At 40.2% G+C, this 24,150-nt stretch overlaps 1 protein-coding gene across 4 annotated transcripts in view; it reads right to left on the bottom strand.

The window, feature by feature from the left end:
• The window catches only part of FAM92A (family with sequence similarity 92 member A), a 29,953-nt gene extending 13,425 nt beyond the window's left edge, over positions 1-16,528 (bottom strand). For 3 of the 4 annotated variants that reach the window (XM_030937638.1, XM_030937640.1, XM_030937639.1), the window contains exons 1-6: positions 15,923-16,311; positions 15,570-15,804; positions 13,018-13,086; positions 11,704-11,805; positions 8,368-8,373; positions 6,552-6,656 (exon numbers count right to left, since the gene is read on the bottom strand). In XM_030937638.1, the coding sequence (XP_030793498.1) occupies positions 6,552-6,656; positions 8,368-8,373; positions 11,704-11,805; positions 13,018-13,086; positions 15,570-15,804; positions 15,923-15,960 (555 nt within the window). In that variant the 5' untranslated portion in view covers positions 15,961-16,311. Of the gene's footprint in view, positions 1-6,551; positions 6,657-8,367; positions 8,374-11,703; positions 11,806-13,017; positions 13,087-15,569; positions 15,805-15,922; positions 16,312-16,367 lie in introns of those variants that run through there. The other variant, XM_010358629.2, reaches the window with a different exon arrangement.
• Between the last annotated feature and the right edge of the window lie 7,622 nt (positions 16,529-24,150).

The raw sequence follows: 24,150 nt of genomic DNA, 5'->3' as shown, positions 1-24,150 counted from the left end.
GGTGTCAATAAACAAAAAACACACCAGGTGCAGTGGCTTATGCCTGTAATCCCAGCACTTTGGGAGGCCGAAGCAGGTGGATCACCTGAGGTCAGCAGTTCTAGACTACCCTGGCCAACATGGTGAAACCCCATCTACTAAAAATACGAAAATTAGCTGGGCATGGTGGTGCACGCCTGTAATCCCAGCTACTCGGGAGGCTGAGGCAGAAGAATCACTTGAATCCAGGCGGCAGAGGTTGCAGTAAGCCAAGATCATGCCACCATACTACAGCCTGTGTGACAGAGCGAGACTCCGTCTCAAAACAACAACAACAAAAAAACCAAACAAACTCATCATTGTACCTGTGCTTATGCAAGGTTTAGTAGGAATGTAAACTGGTTTAACCTTTGTGGACAGAAGTTTTAAAAATATATATTAACATTAAAAGTGTATGCTCTGAAGGAGGAGCTCCACATCTGGTAATTTGTCTCAAGAAAATAACTGGGCTAGCAGTTAAGGCTATTTAACGATGTGTAATGATGCAGTGACAGCTACAATTGCAAAAATAACCTAGACATTCACCAATGAGGACTGGTTAAATGAACCAGTATAACCATACTGCAGAATATCATAAAGATAACAAAAAATGATATGGATCTGTTTCTTGGCATAAATACATCCATCCATAAGTTTTAAGAAGAGATGCTATATATACGGTGGTCCCATTAATGTATAACTGTCAGGGCTAAAAATAGTACCTTCCTCATAATGATGTTTTGAGGAATTAATGAGTTTATTCATGCAAAATGCTTAGAATGGTACCTGGCACACAGTCAATGTTTAAGAAATGTTTGTTATTGTTATTACCATGTCTCTGTATATATGCATAGGAAAAATCTGGAAGGGTAAAATAAAAAATGGTGAATATTTTTGGGTGGTAAGACTAAATTTTTCTCTATAATTTTATGGATAAGTTTTATGATTTATATTTATAATAAAAATAAAGCTATAAAAAATTATGATGTTTCTTGCTTATGTCAGCTATTTCACTACATACTGAGTTCCTATCCCCGTTTGTGACAGGAGTAACTCCTGGTTAAGTACCTTTTTTGTAATTGTGAAATTCCCTTGACATTCATCATATACTGATGACTTTTCCTAATACATGGAAGCAAATGGGATTGTGATTTTTCTCTCATTTTGTACACTAAGTTCTGTAACAGCCTATTTCAGAGAGATACTCTGCAAAGTTCCTATGAAAAGTCTGTCAAAAATGTATTACTTTGCTGTTTAATTCCAATACCAAAATTCAAATGGACTTATCAATTAAACTCACCTCAAACACAGTAATGCATACACAGTTATGAGCAGTGCTCACTACTGCCAATCATTTCTGCTTCCAGAGTGGTTAAAGGAGCCACAGACTCTGCCCTTATCAGAAGCAGTAGCCTGATAACAGGTAGGAATAGGAATGTTTTGTCTGTTTCTCCCCAAATTAAGAGTGGTATCAATAATCTGACTTTTCCAAGTATTCTTCTCGCAGAAATGTTTATGAGACATGCTAAGATCAACATGGCAATATGTGAATATTGTTATTAGAAATAAGGGGGCCAGCCAGGCATGGTAGCTCACGCCTGTAATCCCAGCACCTGGGGAGGTCGAGGTGGGAGGATTGCTTGAGCCCAGGAGTTTGAGACCAGCCTGGGCAACACAGGGAGACACCAGCTCTTAAAAAAAAAAAAAAAAAAAAAAAAAAAAAAAGCTGTAATGTAACCCTTTTGACTGATCTTTGAGGCAAACTTGTGAGATTTCTACATCCCTCTTTATCATAAAAGATCCCAAATGTGGCCTTACTTGGAAAGGAAGCAATTTGACAGCAATGAGGAATGATGTGCAGAATGGAGATTGAGAACCCTAACAGACTCTGGTATTGATAATCTGGTGCTCATGTTTCTGGGAGTTTGCTAGGGTTATGGGAGTTTGCATTTAAATTGCAGGTTGTTGCAGAAAACAAAATTTATATGTGGAAAATCTAATTTATCTCAATTTATTAAATTTATCTCAATGTAACCAATCTACTAAAAAACTATTAGAACTAATAATCAAGTTTGGCAAGGTTGTAAGACGTAAGTCGGTATGCAAAAATCAACTGTCTTTCTATACATTTGTGACAAGCAATCTGAAAATGAAATTAGGAAAACACCCATTTACGATAGCAACAGGAAGTATAAAATAGGAAGAAGTTTAACAAAAGATGCACAATTTATATTCTGAAAACTACAAATAGTGCTTAAAGAAAGTAAAGAATATTAAAATAAATGGAAAAACATCCCATGTTCATGGACAGGAAGAATTACTCTTAAGATGTCAATACTCCTGAAATTAATCTACATATGTGATACAATCCTTGTAAGAACCCGAACTGACTTCTTTGTAGAAATTGACAAACTGATTCTAAGATTCATACAGGATTGCAATAGATCCAGAATAGCCATATCAATTTTAAAAAATCTGAAGAAAGTACGAAGACTCACATTACCTGATTTAAAAGCATACCATAAAGCAATGTTAGGACAGTGTGGTACTGGCATAAGGATAGACACATAGATTAATGAAAAGGAACGGGAGCCCAGAAGTAAAACCACGTCAACTGACTTTCAACAAAGATGCCAAGACCATTCAATTGAGGAAAGAATAGTCTCTTCAACAAATGGCGCTGCAACAACTAGACAGTCACATGCAAAATAATGAAATTTAACCTTTACAAAATTTAACCATATATAAAAATTAATTCAAATGGATCAAAGACATATAAGAGCTGAAACTATAAAACTGTTAGAGAACATAGGAATAAATATTCATGACCTTGGATTTGGCAGTGGATTCTTAGTTATAACATCAAAGCACAAGTAAGAGAGAGAAACTGGATTTCATCAAAATTAAAAACTTGTGCTTCAAAGACACTATCAAAGTGACAAGGCAACCCACAGAATGGGAAAAACTGCAGATTAGCTGATAAGGGACTTCTATCTAGAATATATAAAAATCTCTCACAACTCAGAAATAAGACAATCCAGTTAAAATAAGGGTAAAGGAGCCAGGCATGGTGGCTCACGCCTGTAATCCCAGAGCTTTGGGAGGTGGAGGTGCACAGATCACCTGAGATCAGGAGTTCACGACCAGCCTGGCCAACGTGGCGAAACCCCATCTCTACTAAAAATACAAAAATTAGCCAGGCGTGGTGGTGCATGCCTGTAATCCCAGCTACTTGGGAGGCTGAGGCAGGAGAATCACTTGAATCTGGGAGGTGGAGGTTGCAGTGGGCCGAGATCGCGCCACTGCACTCCAGCCTGGGCGACACAGTGAGAATCCGTCTCAAAAAAAAAAAAAAAAAAACCGAAAAGGAGAAAAAAAGGGTAAAGGATCTCAATAGCCATTTGTTCAAGGCAGATGACACAGATGGCCAAAAAGCATCATCAGGCAAGGCACAGTGACTCACACCTGTAAATGCCAGCACTTTGGGAGGCTGAAGTGGGAGGATCACTTGAGACCAGGAGTTCAAAACCAGCCTGGGCAACATAGTGAGACCTTGTCTCTATTTTAAAAAAAGAAAAAAAATGCATCATCATGGAATGCAAATCAAAACTATAATGAGATGACTACTACAATGAAACTACTACTTCAAACCCACTAGGAAGGCTACAATCAAGAAGTCTGATGAATAGCAAGTACTGAGGATGCAGAGAAGCTGTAACCCTCATATACTGCTGGTGGGCAAACACAATGGTGCGTTCACTTTAGAAAACAGTCTGGCACTTCCTCAAATTCTTAAGCATAAAGTTACCAATAATCCAGCAATTCCACTCCTGGGTATATATCCAAAAGAAATGAAAATATATGTCTACATAAACACTTGGACATGTTTATATTAGTATTCACAATAGCCAAAAGGTGGAAACAACTGAAATGTCCTTGAAATGAGTAAACAAAATGTGGTATATCCATACAATGGAATATTAGTTGGTCAAAAAAAGGAATGAAGTACTGACACATCCTACAACATGGATATGCCTTGAAAGCAGGCTAAGTGAAAGAAGCCAGTCATAGAAGTCAATGTATTTGATGATTCCATTCTATGAAATGTGCAGAATAGCTCGATCCATAGAGATGAAGATTAGTGGTGGTTGCTTAGGGTTGGGAAGCAGACAGGGGCAAAAGCTAAACTGTACAACGCTGAAGTGACGACAATGTTCTAACATGGAGTGGAGAGACATATATATATATATATCTGTGTATACACTCAAAACCAGAGTTACACAGTGAATTATAGCTCAATGTTTTTGAAGTGTAGGTTTCTTGCTGTCTTTTTAAAATTTTCTTCTGTGACCAAGAGACTTCCTGAAATCAAGAGACTTCCCTCTTTTGGGGGCATAATAGAGAAAAACTTAGAAGCTCTTTTCTTCTCTGTGCACCCTCCACCGTACAGCACCTTACTCCCATCTCCTGTTGCTTCAGGAAATCCCAGGTAGCAGGAATTGTAGCTGGGAATGCTGCACTCACTTTCTCTGCAGGGTTTGGTACTCTAATGCTCAGGGAATTAAAACCAGCATCCAGGCAGAACACAGAAGTGAGCCCAAAGATCAGAGTAGAGACAAATTTCCATGTGCAAATGAAAAATTTGCAGGTCTGAGGAACAGCGATGGAGCAAGGAATCAGTTTCCCATCACTAAAGAAGCCTTTACCCAACAGTGGAATCAGGCATAGCTCACAAGTCTCCATTCCCATGTTTCAGGTTAAGGTTAATTATCTTAATAATTCTCCTTCCTCCCTCAGTTTAAGAGGGGATGTCAGCAATTATAAAACTTTATACCCTGACCATACTCTCCTAGCTTGGTAAAGGAATTTGTCTCGGGACAGCCCCCTGAGATGTTCTTCTGTGGGTAGCAATCTACTATTACACAGAAGAGTACAGAGCCTGTGACTAAATTGAGAAGCTCAGAAATCCTTTGAAACTATGACAGGAAATTAAAGAAAATAAAAGATGTAAATGAATACTGTTTCATGGATTTCAGAGATAAATAATATAATTAAGTGGCAGATAATGCTTATTTTATTGAAAGAATATAGCTTATGAAGGAAGATTTGTCAATAGAAGTAAAACAAATATTTAAAGCTTGTTACAGGAAAATCTTCAGTGAGCCAAAAAGAGCCTTAGATGAGTTTTAAAGTCTGTAAGATGGTCATAAGAGGTCCTTCAAGTGTTTCCACGATGGTTATCAAAAATACCTGCTGAATTTCATGATCCCCAAGAAAGTTTCAAATCTACAAATGTGTTAGAGTAAGGCAATTCTTGTGATTTTGTTGACTAAGATACCATATCATAGTAGATGCAAATTTATGTGGTTGGCTACTATTACCCTGTTTACTTATTTGATAATATGTAGTTACTACACAGTATTAAGCTATAAAAAAATTAATGACTGTATTATAACAGAAATCACACATTAAAAAATTGGTTTATAGCTCCTATTTCTGGCTATTGTACTTTGGGTAAAATATTTATGTCTCTGCTTAATTTCTTTTTTTTTTTTTGAGTCAAAGTCTCGCTCTGTCACCCATGCTGGAATGCAGTGGCATGCTCTTCTTGGCTCACTGCAACCTCCACCTCCTGGGTTCAAGTGATTCTCCTGCCTCAGCCTCCCGGGTAGCTGGGATTACAGGTGCATGTCATCATGCCTAATTTTTTTATTTTTAGTAGAGATGGAGTTTCGCCATGTTGGCCAGGCTGGTCTCAAACTCCTGACCTCAAGTGATCTGCCTGCCTTAGCTTCCCAAAGTGCTGGGATTACAGGTGTAATCTGCTTAATTTCTTAATAACACCACCTCATCCTCATGGAGTTGCTGTGAAGACTGCAAGAATTTATATAAAGTGCCTGTTGTAGCGCCTGGTATATAAAAACACAATAAATGTTAGTTCCCCTTGATTAAATAGTATTTGTTATAAAAAGCTGAATATCTGGCTACTGTTTGGAAATGTTGGTCTTTTATATACCACTGTTTCCATTTAAAAAAAAACAAAAACCCATGATATATTTTATTTATAATATTTTTTGCTTTTTCTGTTTTCTTTTTGTTGTTGTTGCGGGGTGGGGTGGGCAGGGTCTGGCTCTGTTGCCCAGGCTGGAACGCAGGGAGTGCAGTGGTGCAGTCATGGTTCACTGCTGCTTTAACCTACCCAGGCTCAGGTGATCCTCCTGCCTCAGCCCCCTAAGAAGCTGGGTCTACAAGCATGTGCCACCACACCTGGCTAGTTTTTTGTAGAGATGCGGTTTTTCCATGTTGCCCAGGCTCGTCCCAAACTCCTGGCCTCAACTGATCCACCTGCCTAGGCCTCCCAAAGTGCTAGGATTACAGGCATAAGCCACTGTGCCCAGCCCCTTATTTATCGTATTTTCTTTATAAGCAGTATTTATGGGCTAAAAAATATAGAGTAATTTAAATTTTTCATGAGTTTAAAGTAAAAAATAAGGTTAAAAACACATTTTGAACCCTAACAGTTACTTTATTACCTTTATATCCTTCATTTTCTGCCTTTCAAAGTTGTTAATAGTTTCCTCCAGATGACGACTTGTTCGGCTAGCATCCATTGCAGCTCTCTGTAATTCCGTTTCTGCCTACAAAAGTATTCCCCAACCAAAGATTTTAAAAAAAAAAGAAAATTCATTCAGTTGAGCTTACTGGTAAATTCTACCATTGTGCAGTACCGACTTTTTGGCATAACAGTGTAAATTGTTAATATTATATTTTACCATATATAATAAAATGATCTATGTAAGCACATGCAGAATAAAAAACTTTATTTAGTGACTTGATTCACGATCTAGAAAAAAAAACCCCAAGGACAAAAACTACCCCCAAATCCTTCCTTTTCTGTCTACAAAATCATTTTTTTTTCCAGACACCCTTGGATAACCTACTGTAAAACCATGTCCCATATTTTCTACTGCTTCCCTCTATTTCACTATCTGTGCCATTTATCAAAAATTATTTTTCTTTTGTCTCTCTCTCTCCGTTAGCCATTTCTCCCCTGAAAAGGACTTATGACTTAGTAAAGATTATTTCAATTCTCTCAAAATTACAGATTATCTCATTTTTTTTTTTTTGATAGAGTTTTGCTCTTGTTGCCCAGGCTAGAGTGCAGTGGCGCAATCTCGGCTCACCGCAACCTCCGCCTCCTGGATTCAAGCGATTCTTCTTACTCAGCCTCCTGAGTAGCTAGGATTATAGGCGCATGCCACCATGCCCAGCTAATTTTGTGTATTTTTAGAAGAGATGGGGCACCCGCCTCAGCCTCCCAAAGTGCAGGGATTACAAGTGTAAGCCACCGCGCCCGGCCTATTATCTCTTACTCTTTATGCTTATCTCATAGGACTATTGTATGGATTACATGAAATCATCTTTGGAAAGGACTAAGGAGAGTGGCACACAGTAGAGAGACCTACAGCTATGACAAGTTCTACCACTGAGAGTTTGATCTTTAAAATGTACAACATTGAGGTATTTTGGGTTAGCAGGTATATAACCAAGACTCTTTCTACCTTGCTTGCTTCTACTTGTTCTCCAAATGCATTAAATATTCCTAACTCTATAATATCCTCATCAGGTGGAATATAATATACACTACAAAATATTTCAGCATGGGATTTCTACTTGTAGATTCTTCTTTACAAGACAACCATGTTACACTGCTTCTATTTAGTTAAGGCTTATTACAAAAAAATAAATACACTAGTAACTAATGAATCAGATGGCAAGTCTACACATTTGGACATGTACTCATATTATCTGATCTGTACTGTCCAATCAGTATGGTGGCCACTAGCCATATGGGGCTATTTTCATTAAAACTAATTAAAATTAAATAAAAAATTAAAAACTAGCTCCAAAATTACTCTAGTTGTATTTCAAGAACTCAATAGCCATATACAGCCAGTGGCTATAGTACTGTCAAGCGCAGAATATTTCTAATCTAATTGTGTATCTCTCTTTAAGCATCTCCTCTGCTAGAACAAAAGTTGCCCCAAAATATTTAAGATTTTTTCTTAAACGGTAACACAGAAATTTAAAAAGGTACAGCCCAATTTTCGGATTAAATTCTTCCTAATAAAGTTTTGTTTCTTGTGCTAATATTATATTTACTCAAAAGTCACATATATCATCATTTAATAATCATAGAAAAAGTTTGCATTTGTTGTCAAAGTTCTGTGATAAGTAATACCGTGACATTTAGCTTTTGCTTTCTTTTTCAAGAAAATGTATAAATTGAAACAAGTAAAAGGGTTTACTATAAGGATCCATTTCTTGACACACCACTTTATTACCCACCTGTGACTGAAATTTTTCATAAAGGAAAAAATACATTTCAAAGAGAGTATAACAATTCTTTCAATAAATTTATATACCCACAGAATTATACACACTTACAATTAGGTTATATATTAATTGTAACCATATATCAATTATGGTTACTTTTGTAATTAGGTTCATTCAACTACACATTTTCAAGATACTAACTACTTAAAATTATATTCATTTATACCTCTCTGTATTTGTATATACATTTACCATATGGGCTGCAGAGTTTTTAAAAATCATACAAACTTTCAACTTATTCATAACCAGGAATCAAAAACATTTCTCTATATTTCTGTGTTTGAGATTCTTTAAACTACAACTTCATTACAGGAAATTCAAAGATAAAATAGAGCTCCTCTGAAGAATTACTACTATGAAAAAATCTCTAACAGTTACTTGATACACGTTAACCTTGTGCTAGTGAGAATATTCAAGCAGACTAATTCCTAATACTGTTTATTACATATGACTGATGCAGCTCTTTACTTGTGACTACTTCCTTTTGACTCATGTCTTTACCCTCCTCATTTACTGATATTTTCATTTTAAAATTTAGAAGGGTAAGTAGAGTTGGCTAAATCAGGAAAGCATGGGGAAACAGAAGCCATAGCTGGGATATGTGTAGCTTCACCTTCTATCACCCTCCAGCAACTACTATTTATTTCTGAAAGTCTCAAATCCCTTTACTTGAGCATAGCAACTCACCCAAAGTAACACATCCATTTTTAGCAAAGAGAATATAGATTTCTAATATTTCTTCTTTTCACTGAAAATTCTTCAAAATTCTATAATATACCAACTTGAATAGGAAATGCTTTGGATTAAAATACTAAGATACAACTCCATGAATAAAGATATTTGTGTATTAAATGGAATTAGTTAAGAGTTTAAAATGATTTTTAAAAGGGTAAGCCAGATTGGTATTTGTCACACTGCATTACAGGAAGCTTGTTTAGAAGCCACCCGGAGTCCTCCTTTGGTGGTGAGCAGGCAGAGCCCTGGAATTCTTCTTTTCCCTATCCTCTCTATCAGAGTGACTCTATCTTATCTTACATATCAAACTTAAACATACTTCTACATAGATGAATTTTAAGAGTTTATCCTGGGAAATATTCCATGATACTATGATTGAATATTTGTATATTTATATTGACTACATTTGTATGTAGATTGTCCTTCATGTTTTGGTCTCAGGTTGTCAAAATACACAAGGTGCAGATCTTACCCAGCAAGCACGCTGATTCACCTGTGGCAATAACCTTTTAGGTTGTATTCATCTCCCCACCATGTGAACCCACAGACCTGCTTCATCTGTGCTCTAAGACTGTCTCCCTTCCACAGCAGTTTACAGCACAGCATTCAAGTCAGAAAAATGTTTGTCTTAGGAATAGATTCGTTTCTGTGTTTAGTGTAGACACCAGTACTCCTGATTCAATCTTGCCAACTACTCAGGATTCCAGATGTCTTCATATATCACCACCTCCCCCACTCCAGGCCACAAAGAACAAAACAAAACAAAAAATTGATCCCTAGCTTAATTCTTAAACACTGGTGAACCCCCTCCCCCCGGCCCCAACCCACAGCCTCTGCCTTGATCTCTAGCTATCAGTCATAAATTTTCCAGCATTCTCTGGTTTGTCTGACTTGCTTAAAACACAGATTCTATCATCTCCATTTGCAGATCTTATGCCACTATGACCATCTAGATGTTTCTGTCCCAGTCTCCAGTGGGCACTCCACTCCCAGCCCTATGGCTGCCCATTTTTGTTTAGTACAAAGCTGGGCTTCTGTACCTTTGGTCCAAAGGAAGAAGGACCAAGCAATTGGTGCAGCCCCAAATCGCTGCTCAAGGGACTCCCCTCAGGAATGGAGGTGTTCTGGAACCTCAAATGCTCTCAAAGAGCCACTCCTCATGTGGTTTCTGGCTGAGCTGGGCAGTAACAACCTTAAGGAAGTAGGAAGGAGACACATAGAAGGAATGGAAAAAAGAGGCGGTAGGGATGTTAGTGCTTTTTCTTTTTTTTTTTGAGACAGAGTTTCACTTTGTTTTCCAGGCTGTAGTGCAGTGGTGTGATCTCAGCTCACCACAACCTCCATCTCCCGGTTCAAGCGATTCTCTTGCCTCAGCCTCCCAAGTAGCTGAGACTACAGGCACGTGCTACCACCATGCCTGGCTAATTTTTGTATTTTTAGTAGAGACGGCGTTTCACTATGTTGGCCAGGATGGTCTCAAACTCCTGACCTCATGATCTGCCCGCCTCGGCCTCCCAAAGTGCTGGGATTACAAGCGTAAGCCAATGCGTCCGGCCAGATGTTAGTGCTTTCTACACAGTCCTACCTATCTTAGTTGCTGGCAGTTAGGCACTATTTTGTATGCTTTTGTTTAGTAATGAACAAGGCACATTGTAGTTTAAGAAATAGTCACGTTTAACAGAAGAACCTTGTTACAGTAGACAGTCGTGTCTAGGTTTGTGTCCAACTTGGATCTTAATTATACTCTTAAGTCTCCCTCCTGAGGTTAACTGGCTGGAAGTCATGATTTCACATAGTTGTTTTATTTCTTTCTTTTTTTTTTTTTTTTGAGACGAGTCTGGCTCTGTCACCCAGACTGGAGTGCAGTGGCGCAATCTCGGCTCACTGCAAGCTCCGCCTCCCAGGTTCACGCCATTCTCCTGCCTCAGCCTCCAGAGTAGTTACGACTACAGGCGCCCACCACCACGCCCGGCTAATTTTTTGTATTTTTAGCAGAGACGGGGTTTCACTGTGTTAGCCAGGATGGTCTCGATCTCCTGACCTTGTGATCCGCCTGCCTCAGCCTCCCAAAGTGCTGGGATTACAGGGGTGAGCTACCACGCCTGGCCCACATAATTGCTTTATTTCTAAAAGATGAAGGAAATTAAATGGGAAAATTTTCTTTCCTTTTCTCAAAACAGGGCATAGAGGACACTGATATATTAGGATTAACGATAGATCTTTAAGTTAATTGTAGAATTAATATTTAGTCATCACCATGTGAAAATAAAATTCAGAAATCTGAATTTACTCTTTATAAAAACATCTGAATTTTTTGTTTGTTCATTTGCAAAGTCTACTGTGTAAAACAATATAAGGGGATTTGAATTAGGTGGTGTAACCTCTTTAAAATTAGACAATTTCTATACTGAGAATTTCTAAATGCATTTCTTTTCAATCTTTATATTCAAATTCTCTACTCATTTAAAAGTAAAAATGCACAATTTCTATATACATTTACTTTTGTACTCCATACCTTAAACATTTTTTTAAAGACCCAAATTCAAAGGATACAATAACATGTCGATCAGATGGGTTTCGCTGGCGTGTTCTTTCTAACTGAGTTAACTGCTTAGCTTCTCGATTCCTTGCTGTGAATGTTGCCTTGAGGTCATCCTGCAAATTGGCATTTTTTTGTTAGTAAAAATGTCTGACTTAAGAAAATTCACACACTCTGTTTTAAGAATGGAAGAATACTTCTTGTGTGATCCTGGTACCATTACCACAGGAATTACAAGTATTACATAATTAGTGTCTATGTATGTGAGAATGTGTTAATATTCTCTCAAAATAATGACACAATTTCAGTGCAAAACTATTAACCATAATAGATATATGTATATAAATGTGTAATTTTGATGGTGGTAGTGGTTACATGGGTATAAACATTTGTCAAAACTCAATGATCACTTAAAATGGAAGAATTTTATTGCACATAAATCAGGGGCTCCCAACTCCCAGGTCTATTAGGAACTCGGCCAGCACAGCAGGTGAGCGGGGGGCAAGCTAGTATTAAGGCCTGAGCTCTGCCTCTTGTTAGATCAGAGGCAGCATTAGATGCTCATAGGAGTGCAAACCCTATTGTGAACTAAAGAAAAATTGTCTTCCACAAAACCGGTCCCTGGTGCCAAAAAGGTTGGGGACTGCTGATGTAAATTACACTTCAATAAAGTTAGTTTTAAAAATAGAACTCTCTCACACATTTTAAAAGTCTAAATGCTATCACCTGCTTTAAACAAAAACTTATATTCATATAGTAAAGCAATTTCTGTCCATATATTTTTCATGATTATAATTATTTTAAAGTTTCCATAATGCCTATGTTATCTATGTTGCTACAGTATACTTAATAAGCTCATTAAAAATATTTCATTATTCTTAAAGAGCTAAGGGATCTTTCAGAGTAAAAAGAATGACTATATACTAGTTTGTATTTCTTTCTTTTTTTTTTTTTTGAGACAGAGTCTCGCACTGTCGCCCAGGCTGGAGTGCAGTGGCACTACCTTAGCTCACTGCAACCTCTGCCTCCCGGGTTCAAGCGATTTTCTTGCCTCAGCCTCCTGAGTAGCTGGGATTACAGGTGCACGTCACCACGCCCAGCTAATTTTTTGTATTTTTAGTAGAGACAGGGTTCCACTATGTTGGCCAGGATGGTCTCAAACTCCTGACCTCATGATCTGTCCTCCTCGGCCTCCCCAAGTGCTGAGATTACAGGCATGAGCCACCACTCCTGGCCACTACTTTGTATTTCTTATTAAAAAAACAATTGGAAACCTCATACTCTTTGCCAGAGTAATTCATAGTAAGTGAGAAAATGGATTTACTTACCCGTTTCATTTTCACAATGGTCCCATAAGCTTTCAAGGGTTCAACTACTTTGGCTTCAAGTCTTTCAACCTATTGAAAATTATTAAAATTTTAAATTAGAATGCTTAACCTTTTAGCCTATAAATAAAAGGCTAATCACTAGAAATTAGTAAGACTCAGAATCTAAACTCAAACACATTAAAAACTGTTAAGCTGCACAGTAATAGTAAAAGTAGAAAAGCATCTGGTAAGCAAAATGACAAGAAAATGTCTCAGGTTTCCCAGGAGCTCATCCTGGCCACATCATCATCTTAGGATTACTTTGTTACCTTAAAGTAGTAGTTTAAGGGTGTTAAGACAGCTCAAATTTTAATACAGCTAACATTTTCAGTGTGTTCAGCACAGTACTGGATACTTTAGGTATATTATCTCTGAACTGTAATAGCTCAACTTTTCAGAAAAGAAAATCAAAGCTGAAAGAGCATCTTGGAAACATTTAAAGCAACATAACCTTCAAAAGCAAAAAAGCTTAGAGATCACTGTATTTGCTGCATTTTTTTTTCTGAGAAGCCATTTGTGAATTATCAAAGCCTACAGAACAAGATAAATGGTCTGAGTTGCTGAGCTGTCAAACTGTATGTCTCATCTCTGTTTCATTTAGAATTAAGTAGTTTTTCTTAAACGTTATAGGTTTTTAAATCACATTTTGAGTAATTACTTATTTTACAAGTAGCACTAGTGGAAGGCACTGAAGAGACAGATTTTTTTTTAAGGCAAGTATTTAAATACAGCATAGGAAAAATAACTCTCTTGGACATTAAAATTTTTTCTCTCAAGACAGGTGACATGTATTCAATTGCTTAAAATGAACATGTCATATTTTAATAGCAGGAAAAGGGCTTTTTAATGATACATATTTATATAATTGACAAATACACTTAATTTCATATTGATTTTTCTTTAGTTTCTGTAAACAAAATGTATATGACTGTTTCATTTTAAAATGTTAGGAAAATAAAAATCAACTTCCCATTAAGTATTCAAATATTAGAAATCCTAAAATCATGGATATTCAGGACAGTTTGGTTTACACCATTTCTTATAATCCATACTGATTATTCAGCTTAAGGATTATCTAAGTCTTTTTCTGTTCTCCTTTTTGTTGCCTACCTTTTTGTCATTGTTCATTAGGACCTCCACCATTTGGTAAGCAAGGGAAATAAAAGGAGAACAAATGCAAATCAATTCACTTTGCTATTTGATAAATAGCATAAAGGTTTTCTACAAAGGGGCACTGAAATTATTGGCTAAAATAAGATTTTAGGATTACCTGTGAATATAAATTATCTTTGAAACATTGTTCTCAGTTAGATGTAACTGAGAGTTACTTGTTTATTACAGAAGAAGTTTCATGACAAGAACTCAACATTTTTCTAAAAGTACCTCCAAACATGATTACTCTTCAAATTTGCATGGATAGCAATGATGAGTTCAATTTTTTTTATACTTATTCTATTTTTTGAAAATTGAAATTTCCATTTTAGGTTCTGATGAGAAAAGTACAAAACAGCAATGCATTTCTAAATGGGCAACTTCTGATAAGTTCACCTATGTTGTGAAACTCAAAATAAATACAAGTAAAAGTGCTCATTAAGTATTTAAAGGAAAAAAATGGGCTTTTAGAAAGAAAACAATCACAAGGATACCTCTCCTGCTACCCAGAGCAAAAAGTCCACACGGTGTCTCAGTATTGGTTTGCTTTCATGATATAATTCATAGCATTTTGTTGTTGTTGTTGTTGTTAGTAAACCATTGGTCAATTTTCCAATTGGATGCAGCAATGATCTCTTGCCCATTTATTAATAATGTATCCATCCACATTACCATTCCCAACATTTCCATCCCTAGTCATTCTTTAAAATGTACTTACGTGCCACACAAGACATTAAGTTATGCTTATTTTCTTCCCCCTGCGTACTATTCCCACTACCCCCCAGTAAACAGCCACCCCTTGGCCAAAAGTTGGCAAATAAAGTGGGGAAATACAAGACTTCAGGATTCCCTAAAATTTAGCTTGAAAACGGTAAAATAAAACACAGAAAGCTTCTCTTTTTTTTTTGAGAGAGTCTCGCTCTGTCGCCCAGGCTGGAGTGCAGTGGCGTGATCTCGGCTCGCTGCGAGCTCTGCCTCCCGGGTTCACGCCATTCTCCTGCTTCAGCCTCCCAAGTAGCTGGGACTACAGGAGCCCTGCCACCTCGCCCGGCTAATTTTTTTGTAGTTTTAGTAGAGACAGGGTTTCATCGTGTTAGCCAGGATGGTCTCGATCTCCTGACCTCGTGATCTGCCCGCCTCGGCCTCCCAAAGTGCTGGGATTACAGGCGTGAGCCACCGCGCCCGGCCGAAAGCTTCTCTTTAATAGATTCACGCAGTGTTATAGACATGAAAATGTAGGTTTCATTAAGTTTGTATCCACCTCTGCAGTTAGGTAGATTACAAGTGAAAGTTCCCACGGTTCCTTCATCCACTACTTCATGGCTCATTCATAACAATGACACTGTGATCTCACTCCATACCTCTGCTTGTCGATAATCCTGAAGTTTGGCAAACTCATCAGCAAAGTTCATCAGGCCCAGCTTTAAATGTGGGGTCTCTGTAGCAGCATACGCGTTGATTTCATTCACCAGGAGGTCGGCTTTGTCTCTCAGCCTGGCAGTTTTCCGCACATAGGCAGCGAAGATTTGGCACAGTTCTCCAAAATGCTTCTCCACATTTGAGACAGCTGTTTGCAGTTGTTTCGTTTGAGCGTTCCTAGAGAAAAAGGTGACACAAAAGGCAAAATACTCTCGTTAGAGATGAGAAGGCTTCACGTTAATGTAACATGCGAACATTCCCCGGGCATTCTGCAGCTTTGAAGACACAAACCCACCAACGATCCACCGTCTCCCGGCGCGGACTGCTCTCCATGGGGTCCTGACCTCACTTATCGGGCAGTGTAGGCACAGGAAGAGGCACAGGAAGAGGCCCAGGCCGGGCGGGCCTGGCCTTAACTGGGGAGGTGGCTGGTCTGGCTGCTCCGCGCAGCGCGGCCTGGGAGCCCGGCTTGCCTCCTAGGCTTCTGCACTGCCCGCGGCAGTGTGGGGACCCAAGACCCGGAGGCGTGGGTGGGTGGCAGCCGGCCGGGCCCCGGGCTCCCCTTCGCCGCCGGCGCACGCTGCAGCCCAGGGAATTAGGCCCCAGGCCACAGCTGGGACCGTGCAGCCTGCCGCCCAGGGTCGGAATACGGCGCAGAGGCCCCACGGACAGAGGCTCCACTTCCCTCACCCCAGCCCTCCAGCGTGGGCGGCCCTGGGCAGCTGGGCTCGGGCTGTTACCGGTTTTCCAGGGTGCGCCTCATCATGCTGCCTCGCGCACGGCAGGGGACCTTGCGGGGGCCCAAGGACGGGGACTCCAAGGCGCCTGGGCGCGCGCTGGGGCGCAAGCAGCCGCCGGGAGCCGGAGAGCCCGCCCCTCGCGCCGCCGCGCCAGCCCGGACGTTTCTATGGAAACGGGGCGCGCGCCCCCGCGGTCAATGCCCGAGGCAGCCTGAGCGCGGCTGGGGCTCGGAAAGCGCAAAGCAGCGAGGGACCAAGACGGGTGATGGGGCGCCCACCCCTGCAGAGCCGCCTGCGCGGTCGTCCCGCGCGTCCCTGCTGGCGAAGCGTGTGGGAAGCACCGCGGGGCTGCGGCTCCTCCATCCTCCCTAACAGCCGCGCTTACCAGACACTCAGCCTCCAGGGCTGCTCGGCTACTCCGAGCAGAGAAAAGACGCCGGCCCGCCGGGAACTAGGAGGGAGATGTGAAACCAGAGGCCTGGGGGCCGCGTCTCCGCCTGTACTACTTGTAGTCTCGTACCAGACGCGTCCACTTCGTTGCTTAATCTGAAAACGTGGGCTCTTGAGAGCTGCCCTTGGAAGGAGCGGTGCTTACTGCCTAACTTTCCATTTGTTCAGCAAATACGTATCAAGTTCCGACTTCGCGGAAGAGATTGTGTTAGACACTGGGAATAACAGACACATAAATAAGAAGCAGGGGTCCCGGACCTGAAGGGCCTGAGCGTGGGATGAGGAGGCAACGCTTACACGGAACCTGTGCTGAGATAAATAACGAACAGTTCTGGCTCTCGGGGTTGGCCTGGGGCAACAAAAATTCAAGAAGACTAAAACCCCAAACAGGAGGCTCTCCTTTGTCCTTTGAACGCCTCTGTCCCTTTGACCCTACTGTCCTTCGCGTGTGCTGCTTTTCCCAGTAAACACTGCAAGGACTCCATTCAGACTTTATTTATTTATATGTATTTTTGAGATGGAGTCGTGCTCTGTTGCCCAGACTGGAGTGTAGTTACACAATCTTGGCTCACTGCAACCTCCACCTCCTGGGTTCAAGCTATTCTGCTGCCTCAGCCTCCCAAATGATTTGCTTTAATGCGACCCCCAGAGCAAATGCCAGAGAAAAGGCAAGTAGGCAAGGCAAAAAAAAACTTTATTTACAAGCCAATGTGAGGGAGGGGTGAGGTTCACCAGTCTCCGGCGGTGGAGGCCGACGAAGTCGCTCCGGCGTTCTCGGACGAGGTTCCTGGGTCCCGCATACGAGGAGGGCCGAGGAAGTTTGCACCGCGCGCCCGCCGGGAGCGGCTTTTATGTCCTGGGCCCGGGAGTGGGAGGGCAGTGGGCGGGACATAGGCGGGTCAGGGGCGGGGCGGTAGGCGTGGCTAGGCGGGTTCCGGTTTCTCTCCGTTGGAAGTCGGGTTGCGCCTGCGCAGTCGACCCGTGTCTTTCCCCGGCACGGGAAAGTTGACGGTGAAGAACCCGGAACTGTGCCATCTTGCCTCCGTTCGTCCAAACACCAAATAGCTGGGATTACAGGCATGCACCACTATGCTGGCCTAATTTTTTGTATTTTTAGTAGATATGGGGTTGCGCCATGTTGACCAGGCTGGTCTTGAACTCTTGGCTTCAAGTGATCTGCCCCCCTTCAGCCTCCCAAAGTGCTGGGATTACACGCATGAGCCTCAATTCAGACTTTATCTGCTTCGAGAAACCTCTCTGGGATCCTCCCACACTTCGCTTTTTCAGGCAACGTTAGGGCCTGGTCCTAACGCTTTGGGACAGGGCCCTAATACTGTCTGAAGGAGCGAAGTGCAAAGTGTTGGAATGCTAAAACGGTACACTTTGTTGATTTTGTACTGTCTCCTATACTCTAGACTTTGAGCCCTTTGAGACAGAGGAAATGTGATTTTGCTCTGGTATTCCTCGCTGCCCTGTGCTGCTGATTAAGTTTTTATTTTGGACAAATAGATGTCTGCCGTCCTTTGTTTTCAACTTCCCCTATTTGCTTGAGTTACAATGTGTACCTCTCTTTGCTCCTTGCGTTCACTCAGCATGTTATTGGTTGGATGCCTGGTGTGTTCCAGGTATTATGCTCGGCTTTGAGGTTGGCACAGTAACCTAAGATCGGAATAGTCTATGCTTTTAGAGAGCTCACAGTCATGTGGCAGGGATAGAAGCTAATCAAACAAAGATGTGTAAAATTGCCACTGAGGTATGTGCTACTGTATCCACTTCTGCGGTGTAACAAATCACCACAAAACTTAGTGACTTTTTACAATTGTTTGGCTAGCTTGGGATTCTGAGTGGGCTGGGTGGTTCTTTTACCTTGGTTCTGCTCAGGTGGGCTCTTACTCACCTTTCTGGTCAGCTGGCGGGTGGATGATCTAGGGGGCCTGACTCCTGTGTCATGGCATTGGCAGGTCGTCAGCAGGGGCCACATGTTTCTCATTGTCTAGCACGTCAGTCAAGCTTCTTTCCATGCTTTCAGAGTTCCAAAATAGTGGAGCAGGACAAGTCAACTGCCCAAGTGCCTTTCAAGTCTCTGCCTGTGTTATGTTTGCTGATACCCTATTGGCAGATGCAAGCCACGTGGCCTAGACTGGAGGGATCAGAGTGAGAGGGAAGTGGAAATGCTATGGATGGTGTGGTTGCTAGAGGAATTGGTGGCTACTTTTCCAGGCTACTATTAGGGGAAACTACCTGGCAGCAATTGAGCGTATACTTAATATAGAGCTTTAGTTTGAACTTGTCAGGGGAGGACTTCATTGAGAAAGTGACATTTGAGCTAAGATCCAAAGAATAGGAAGGAGTCAACTAGGTGAACAGGGAGTGAAAAACAGTCCCAAGAGAAGGATAGTGTGGGCAGTTTGCCCGCTTGCCTCTTCCAGCCCCATTCCCATCCCTACCCAGAATTTCGTATCTCAGAAAATGGTACTATTGTCCAGCTGATTGTTAAGTCAAAAACCTAGGAGTTACCCTTTCTTTTCTCCAGCCACATGGGCAGTTCCTATCTGTTCCATCTCCAAAATATATCCTGAATCATTCCTTCTTCATTTTTTTCTACATCCCCATAATCCAAGATATGACCACCAGCCATCCTTACTGTAATCCTCCCTTACTAGTCTCCCCATGTCCACTGTTAAACATTGCAGTGTGAAATCAAACGTGTAAATCAGATGATGTCAACCCTCCAAAGTCTCTCAGTGTGCTTCAAATAAAAATTTAAATCCTATTCTGGCCGTTAAGGCTTTATCTCATTTCTGTTTACCCATCTACCTTCTCTTGCTGCCCCACTGTCCTATAGACACATGTCATATATATGTATATATATATATCTACACATGCACACATATATATGTGTGTATATATACACATATACACACACACACATATATATGTAAGTTTCTCTCTCTGTGTCTATCTATAGATAAACTTATCTCAGAGTTAGTTCTGTGTTTGTATTTCTCTCTGCTTGGAATGCTCCTTCTTCAAGTCTTCACATGGATGGCCCCTTCGTATAAAATGGTGCTTAAAAAGCACCTATGAGTGGGGTTTTCTCTGATCATCAAATGATTCTATCACCCTGTTTTGTTTCCTTTGAAGCACATGTCACGTCCTGAAATTAACCTATTTATTTACATGCTATTTCTGTCTTCTCCCATCCATGTACTAACCAGGTTGGACCCCACTTAGCTTCCAAGATCAGGCATGTTCAGGTATGGCCGTAGATCTATTTCTGTCTTCTGTGACTAGAATATATTCTCCATGAAACTAGCCATGTTGTTACCTGTTCACTTTATATTCCCATTACCACCTCAGTGCTTGACTCATAGTAGAAATTCAATAATTAGTTGAGTTTATCAAAGAATAAATACATAAATGAGTGAAAACCCCATGACAGGGAACACAGTATGTGTGAGGACATGGAAGAAAGCTGATGAGGGTGGAGTGGAGGAGGTGGCATCATTTTCTGTCTGAGATTTAGTTGGAGGGGTAGTTGGGGACCAGGTCGTATAAGGCGTTTTGGCCATTCTAAGGAGTTTAGAGATTGGTTCTTGTGTTAGTCAAGGTTCTTTAGAGAAACAGAACCAATAGTCTGTGTTTGTAAATATAATATGATATAATATAATATAATAATATATAATATATTGTATAATTTTATTATACAATAAAATTACATTGTATAATATACACAAATATATATTATATATAATTATATATATATATATAATTACTCCATAATTACTTGAGTAATTATGGAGGCTGAGAAGTCCCCAAATAATTATGCAGGCTGAGAAGTCCCCAAATCTGCAGTTCACAAGCTGGAGACCCAGGGGAGCCAATATGTCATTTCAGTTCAAGTCCAAAGGCTGGAGAACCAGAAGAGCTGATGGTTTATTTCCCATCTGAAAGCAAGCAGGGTAGAGACCCAGGGAGAACAGATGACTGAGTCCTAGAGGGAAGGCTGGAAAAGATGACGTCCCAAGTCAAGCAGTCTGGTGGGAGCAGTTTCCTCCTACTGAGACTTTTTCCTATTCAGGCCTTCGAGTGACTGGATGAGGCCTGCCCACATTAGGAAGGGCACTCTCCTTTATGCAAATGTTAGTCTCATCCATAAACACCCTCACAGACACATGCAGAATTATGTTTGTTGGAATGCCTGGGCACCTGTGGCTCAATCATAATCACACATAAAATTAACCATCACAGTCATTGTCTGTGTATCAATGTGAAGCTATTGATGTGTTAAAGCAAGTTATTTATTGGGTAGCTCTTTTTTTTTTTTTTTTTTTTTTTTTTGAGATGGAGTTTTGCTCTTGTTGCCCAGGTTGGAGTACAATGATGCAATCTCAGCTCACTGCAACCTCCTCCTCCCGGGTTCAAGCAATTCTCCTGCCTCAGCCTCCTGAGTAGCTGGGATTACAGGCATGTGCCACCACTCCCAGCTAATTTTGTATTTTTAGTGGAGATGGGTTTCTCCATGTTGGTCAGGCTGGTGAGAAGCTCCTGACCTCAGGTGGGAGGTCTATTGTGTAACTCTTAAAGCTGTTAGCAAATGCTTGGCAAATGGTGTCATAATTGTTGAACAGACGCATATTGAATTATCCCTCTTCAATCTGCACTCAATATATGGAAATGAAAGTGCTCAAGGAAACTTCCTCCTGAGATATGGGCCCTTGATCTTACTCTTCTGTCAGCAGATACCTAAAAATCATGCATTAACACAATAGTTCTCAAGTCTTTTAACTACTTGCAGGCATGCTCTTTCTTACAGGCTACACTTTTTCCAGGGACACATTATCTCATCAAAGAGGAGCTGGGGGCCTGGGAGGACAAGTGCCTTGGCCAGGGTTGTGAGATTAGATAGCAGAAGAGCTGGAACTAAATCTTTGTCTTCTTTCTTCACTGTTCTTTCCAGAGTACCAGGATCTCTTTCTCTCTTAAAAGTGATTTATTTTTATTTTTATTTTTTGCAAATCAAAGCCACAATGCAATCAAAGCCACCTTACTCCTGCAAGAATGGCCATAATCAAAAAAATCGAAAAATAATAGATATTGGCGTGGATGTGGTGAAGAGAGAACACTTTTACACTGCTGATGGGAATGTAAACTAGTACAACCACTGTGGAAAACAGTGTGGAGGTTCCTTAAAGAACTAGAGGTAGATCTACCACTTGATCCAGCAATCCCACTCCTGGTTATCTACCCAGAGGAAAAGAAGTCATTATACAAAAAAGATACTTGTACATGCATGTTTATAGCAGCACAATTCACAATTACAAAAATATGGAACCAGCCCAAATGTCCATCAGTCAATGAGTGGATAAAGAAAATATGTATATATACCATGGAATATGAGTGAATTATACTCAGCCATAGAAAGGAACAAAATAATGGCATTTGCAGCAACCTGAATGGAATTGGAGACTATTACTCTAAGTGAAGTAACTCAGCAACAGAAATCCAAACATCAGATGTTCTCACTCACATGTAGGAGCTAAGCTATGAGGTCACAAAAGCATAATAATGATACAATGGACTTTGGGGACTCGGGGGAAAAATTGGGAGGGGGAGGCGAGGAATAAAAGACTACACATTGGGCACAGTGTACATTGCTCAGGTGATGGGTGCACCAAAATCTTAGAAATCACCACTAAAGAACTTATTCATGTAAACAAACACTGCCTGTTCCCCAAACACCTATTGAAATAGAAAATTAAATAAAATAACAAAAAAGTGATTTTTTTTGCAAAGATCGTAAACACATTGAAACATTTGAATGTCATTCCATATTTGGAAGAAGGAGGGTGTGTGTCATAGGATCCATCTATCCCTGAGTAAGGCATTTCAAAATCTCTGGAAATTGTTGTTCCAGGTTAGAAGCATTATAAGGTCTGACTTTTCTGAACTACTATGTGATATTTATATATTTATTGTGAAAACAACACAGTATTATTTTGTATAACATTGAATGAACTCCAATTTATTTAGCATGTTTTAAGGGGGGTCTAGTGGAGGCAGAGAGTTGCATTAGCTTTATTTACATATTTATTCAGCATTACTTGCTGAGAACTTGCCACATACTAGGTGCTGAATTTAACATTCCTGAACTCATTTCTCAGAGCAAGGTGGAAGGAGATACTATAGAGGCAACTGGCTAATTTTGTTGAATTCTTTTCCAGTCTTATTTCATCAGGAATTTAGAGATGATGATGTAGTTTAAACTAGATTATTTTTATTTAAAGTATATTGTTATTTTGCTAATTGGAGTTTCCTCCTTCCCTTCTCCAGTTCTGTTTTAGAAATAAGAAAGATGTTAAGTGACCAATCATGGTATATTATATTTATTTGTTAAAAGTAGATTTGTGCCTAACAATATAACTCCAGATGCAGCTGTTCCATGTTAAGTAGCTTAAACAAATTGTTTTAACGATGATACATGTAAATCAAATTTTTTTTTCCAGCAAAAGATTGAGTGTGTGTTTATTTACATGCTCTTAAAAGGTTCAGCATTTGAGGAATGTCGGGACTCCCTCTAGTGGTAAATTTAATACTTAAAGTTACTTGGTCAAGCACTGGGAGACAAAGGGAATAGAATGAAATTGCCCTGGATTACTATCTCTTTTATGACCGGTTTTTAAGTAGAAATCACCTATTACTGGTTTTCTTCTTAGTATAATAGGGAGGGAGTACAATTAAGTAATTAAGCACAAGGGCTTTTATGGGCTCTGATGTCTAATATCTGGATTTAAAGTCTGGCTCCACCGCTCTCTCAAGCATTAGCAAGAATTACTTGCAGGACATGTTAAAACACAGTTTTCTAGGCCCCAGCCCCGGACTTTCTCATTCGGGAGGTCTGAGGTGAGGATCAAGAATATGCCTTTATAACAAATTCTCAGTTGATACTGAACCTGCTGGTCCCTACCACACCTTGGGAACCACTGACCTAGACTCCTAGAGTGCCTCACATTCCTCAGGGGTTAGCTCTGGGGTTGTGAAGATTAAGCGGAGTATTAGATGTTAAGTGCTTAGTATGGTACCTGAAATAGTAAGTGGTCCACAAAGGTTAGCACCTACTAATACCATAGATTTGTCAGTGTTTCTCTAACTTGGAGAATTCAAAAAGGGAGAACTTTGTAATAATATTGTTGTTGAGCTAATATTGTTAGCTAAGTTATATCAGCAGTCTTATCATTAAGGTCTTTGTGCCTAACACTACATAAGCACTGTTAATATACCTATTGTATCAGTCTAATTATTAATATATTCATCTTTTTGTGAATTGATTTGA

This window comes from Rhinopithecus roxellana, chromosome 9 (assembly GCF_007565055.1).
Source record: "Rhinopithecus roxellana isolate Shanxi Qingling chromosome 9, ASM756505v1, whole genome shotgun sequence".
Classification (NCBI taxonomy): domain Eukaryota; kingdom Metazoa; phylum Chordata; class Mammalia; order Primates; family Cercopithecidae; genus Rhinopithecus; species Rhinopithecus roxellana.
The sequence above is the reverse complement of the archived record's forward strand: the minus strand, read 5'-3'. Positions and strand labels throughout refer to the sequence as shown.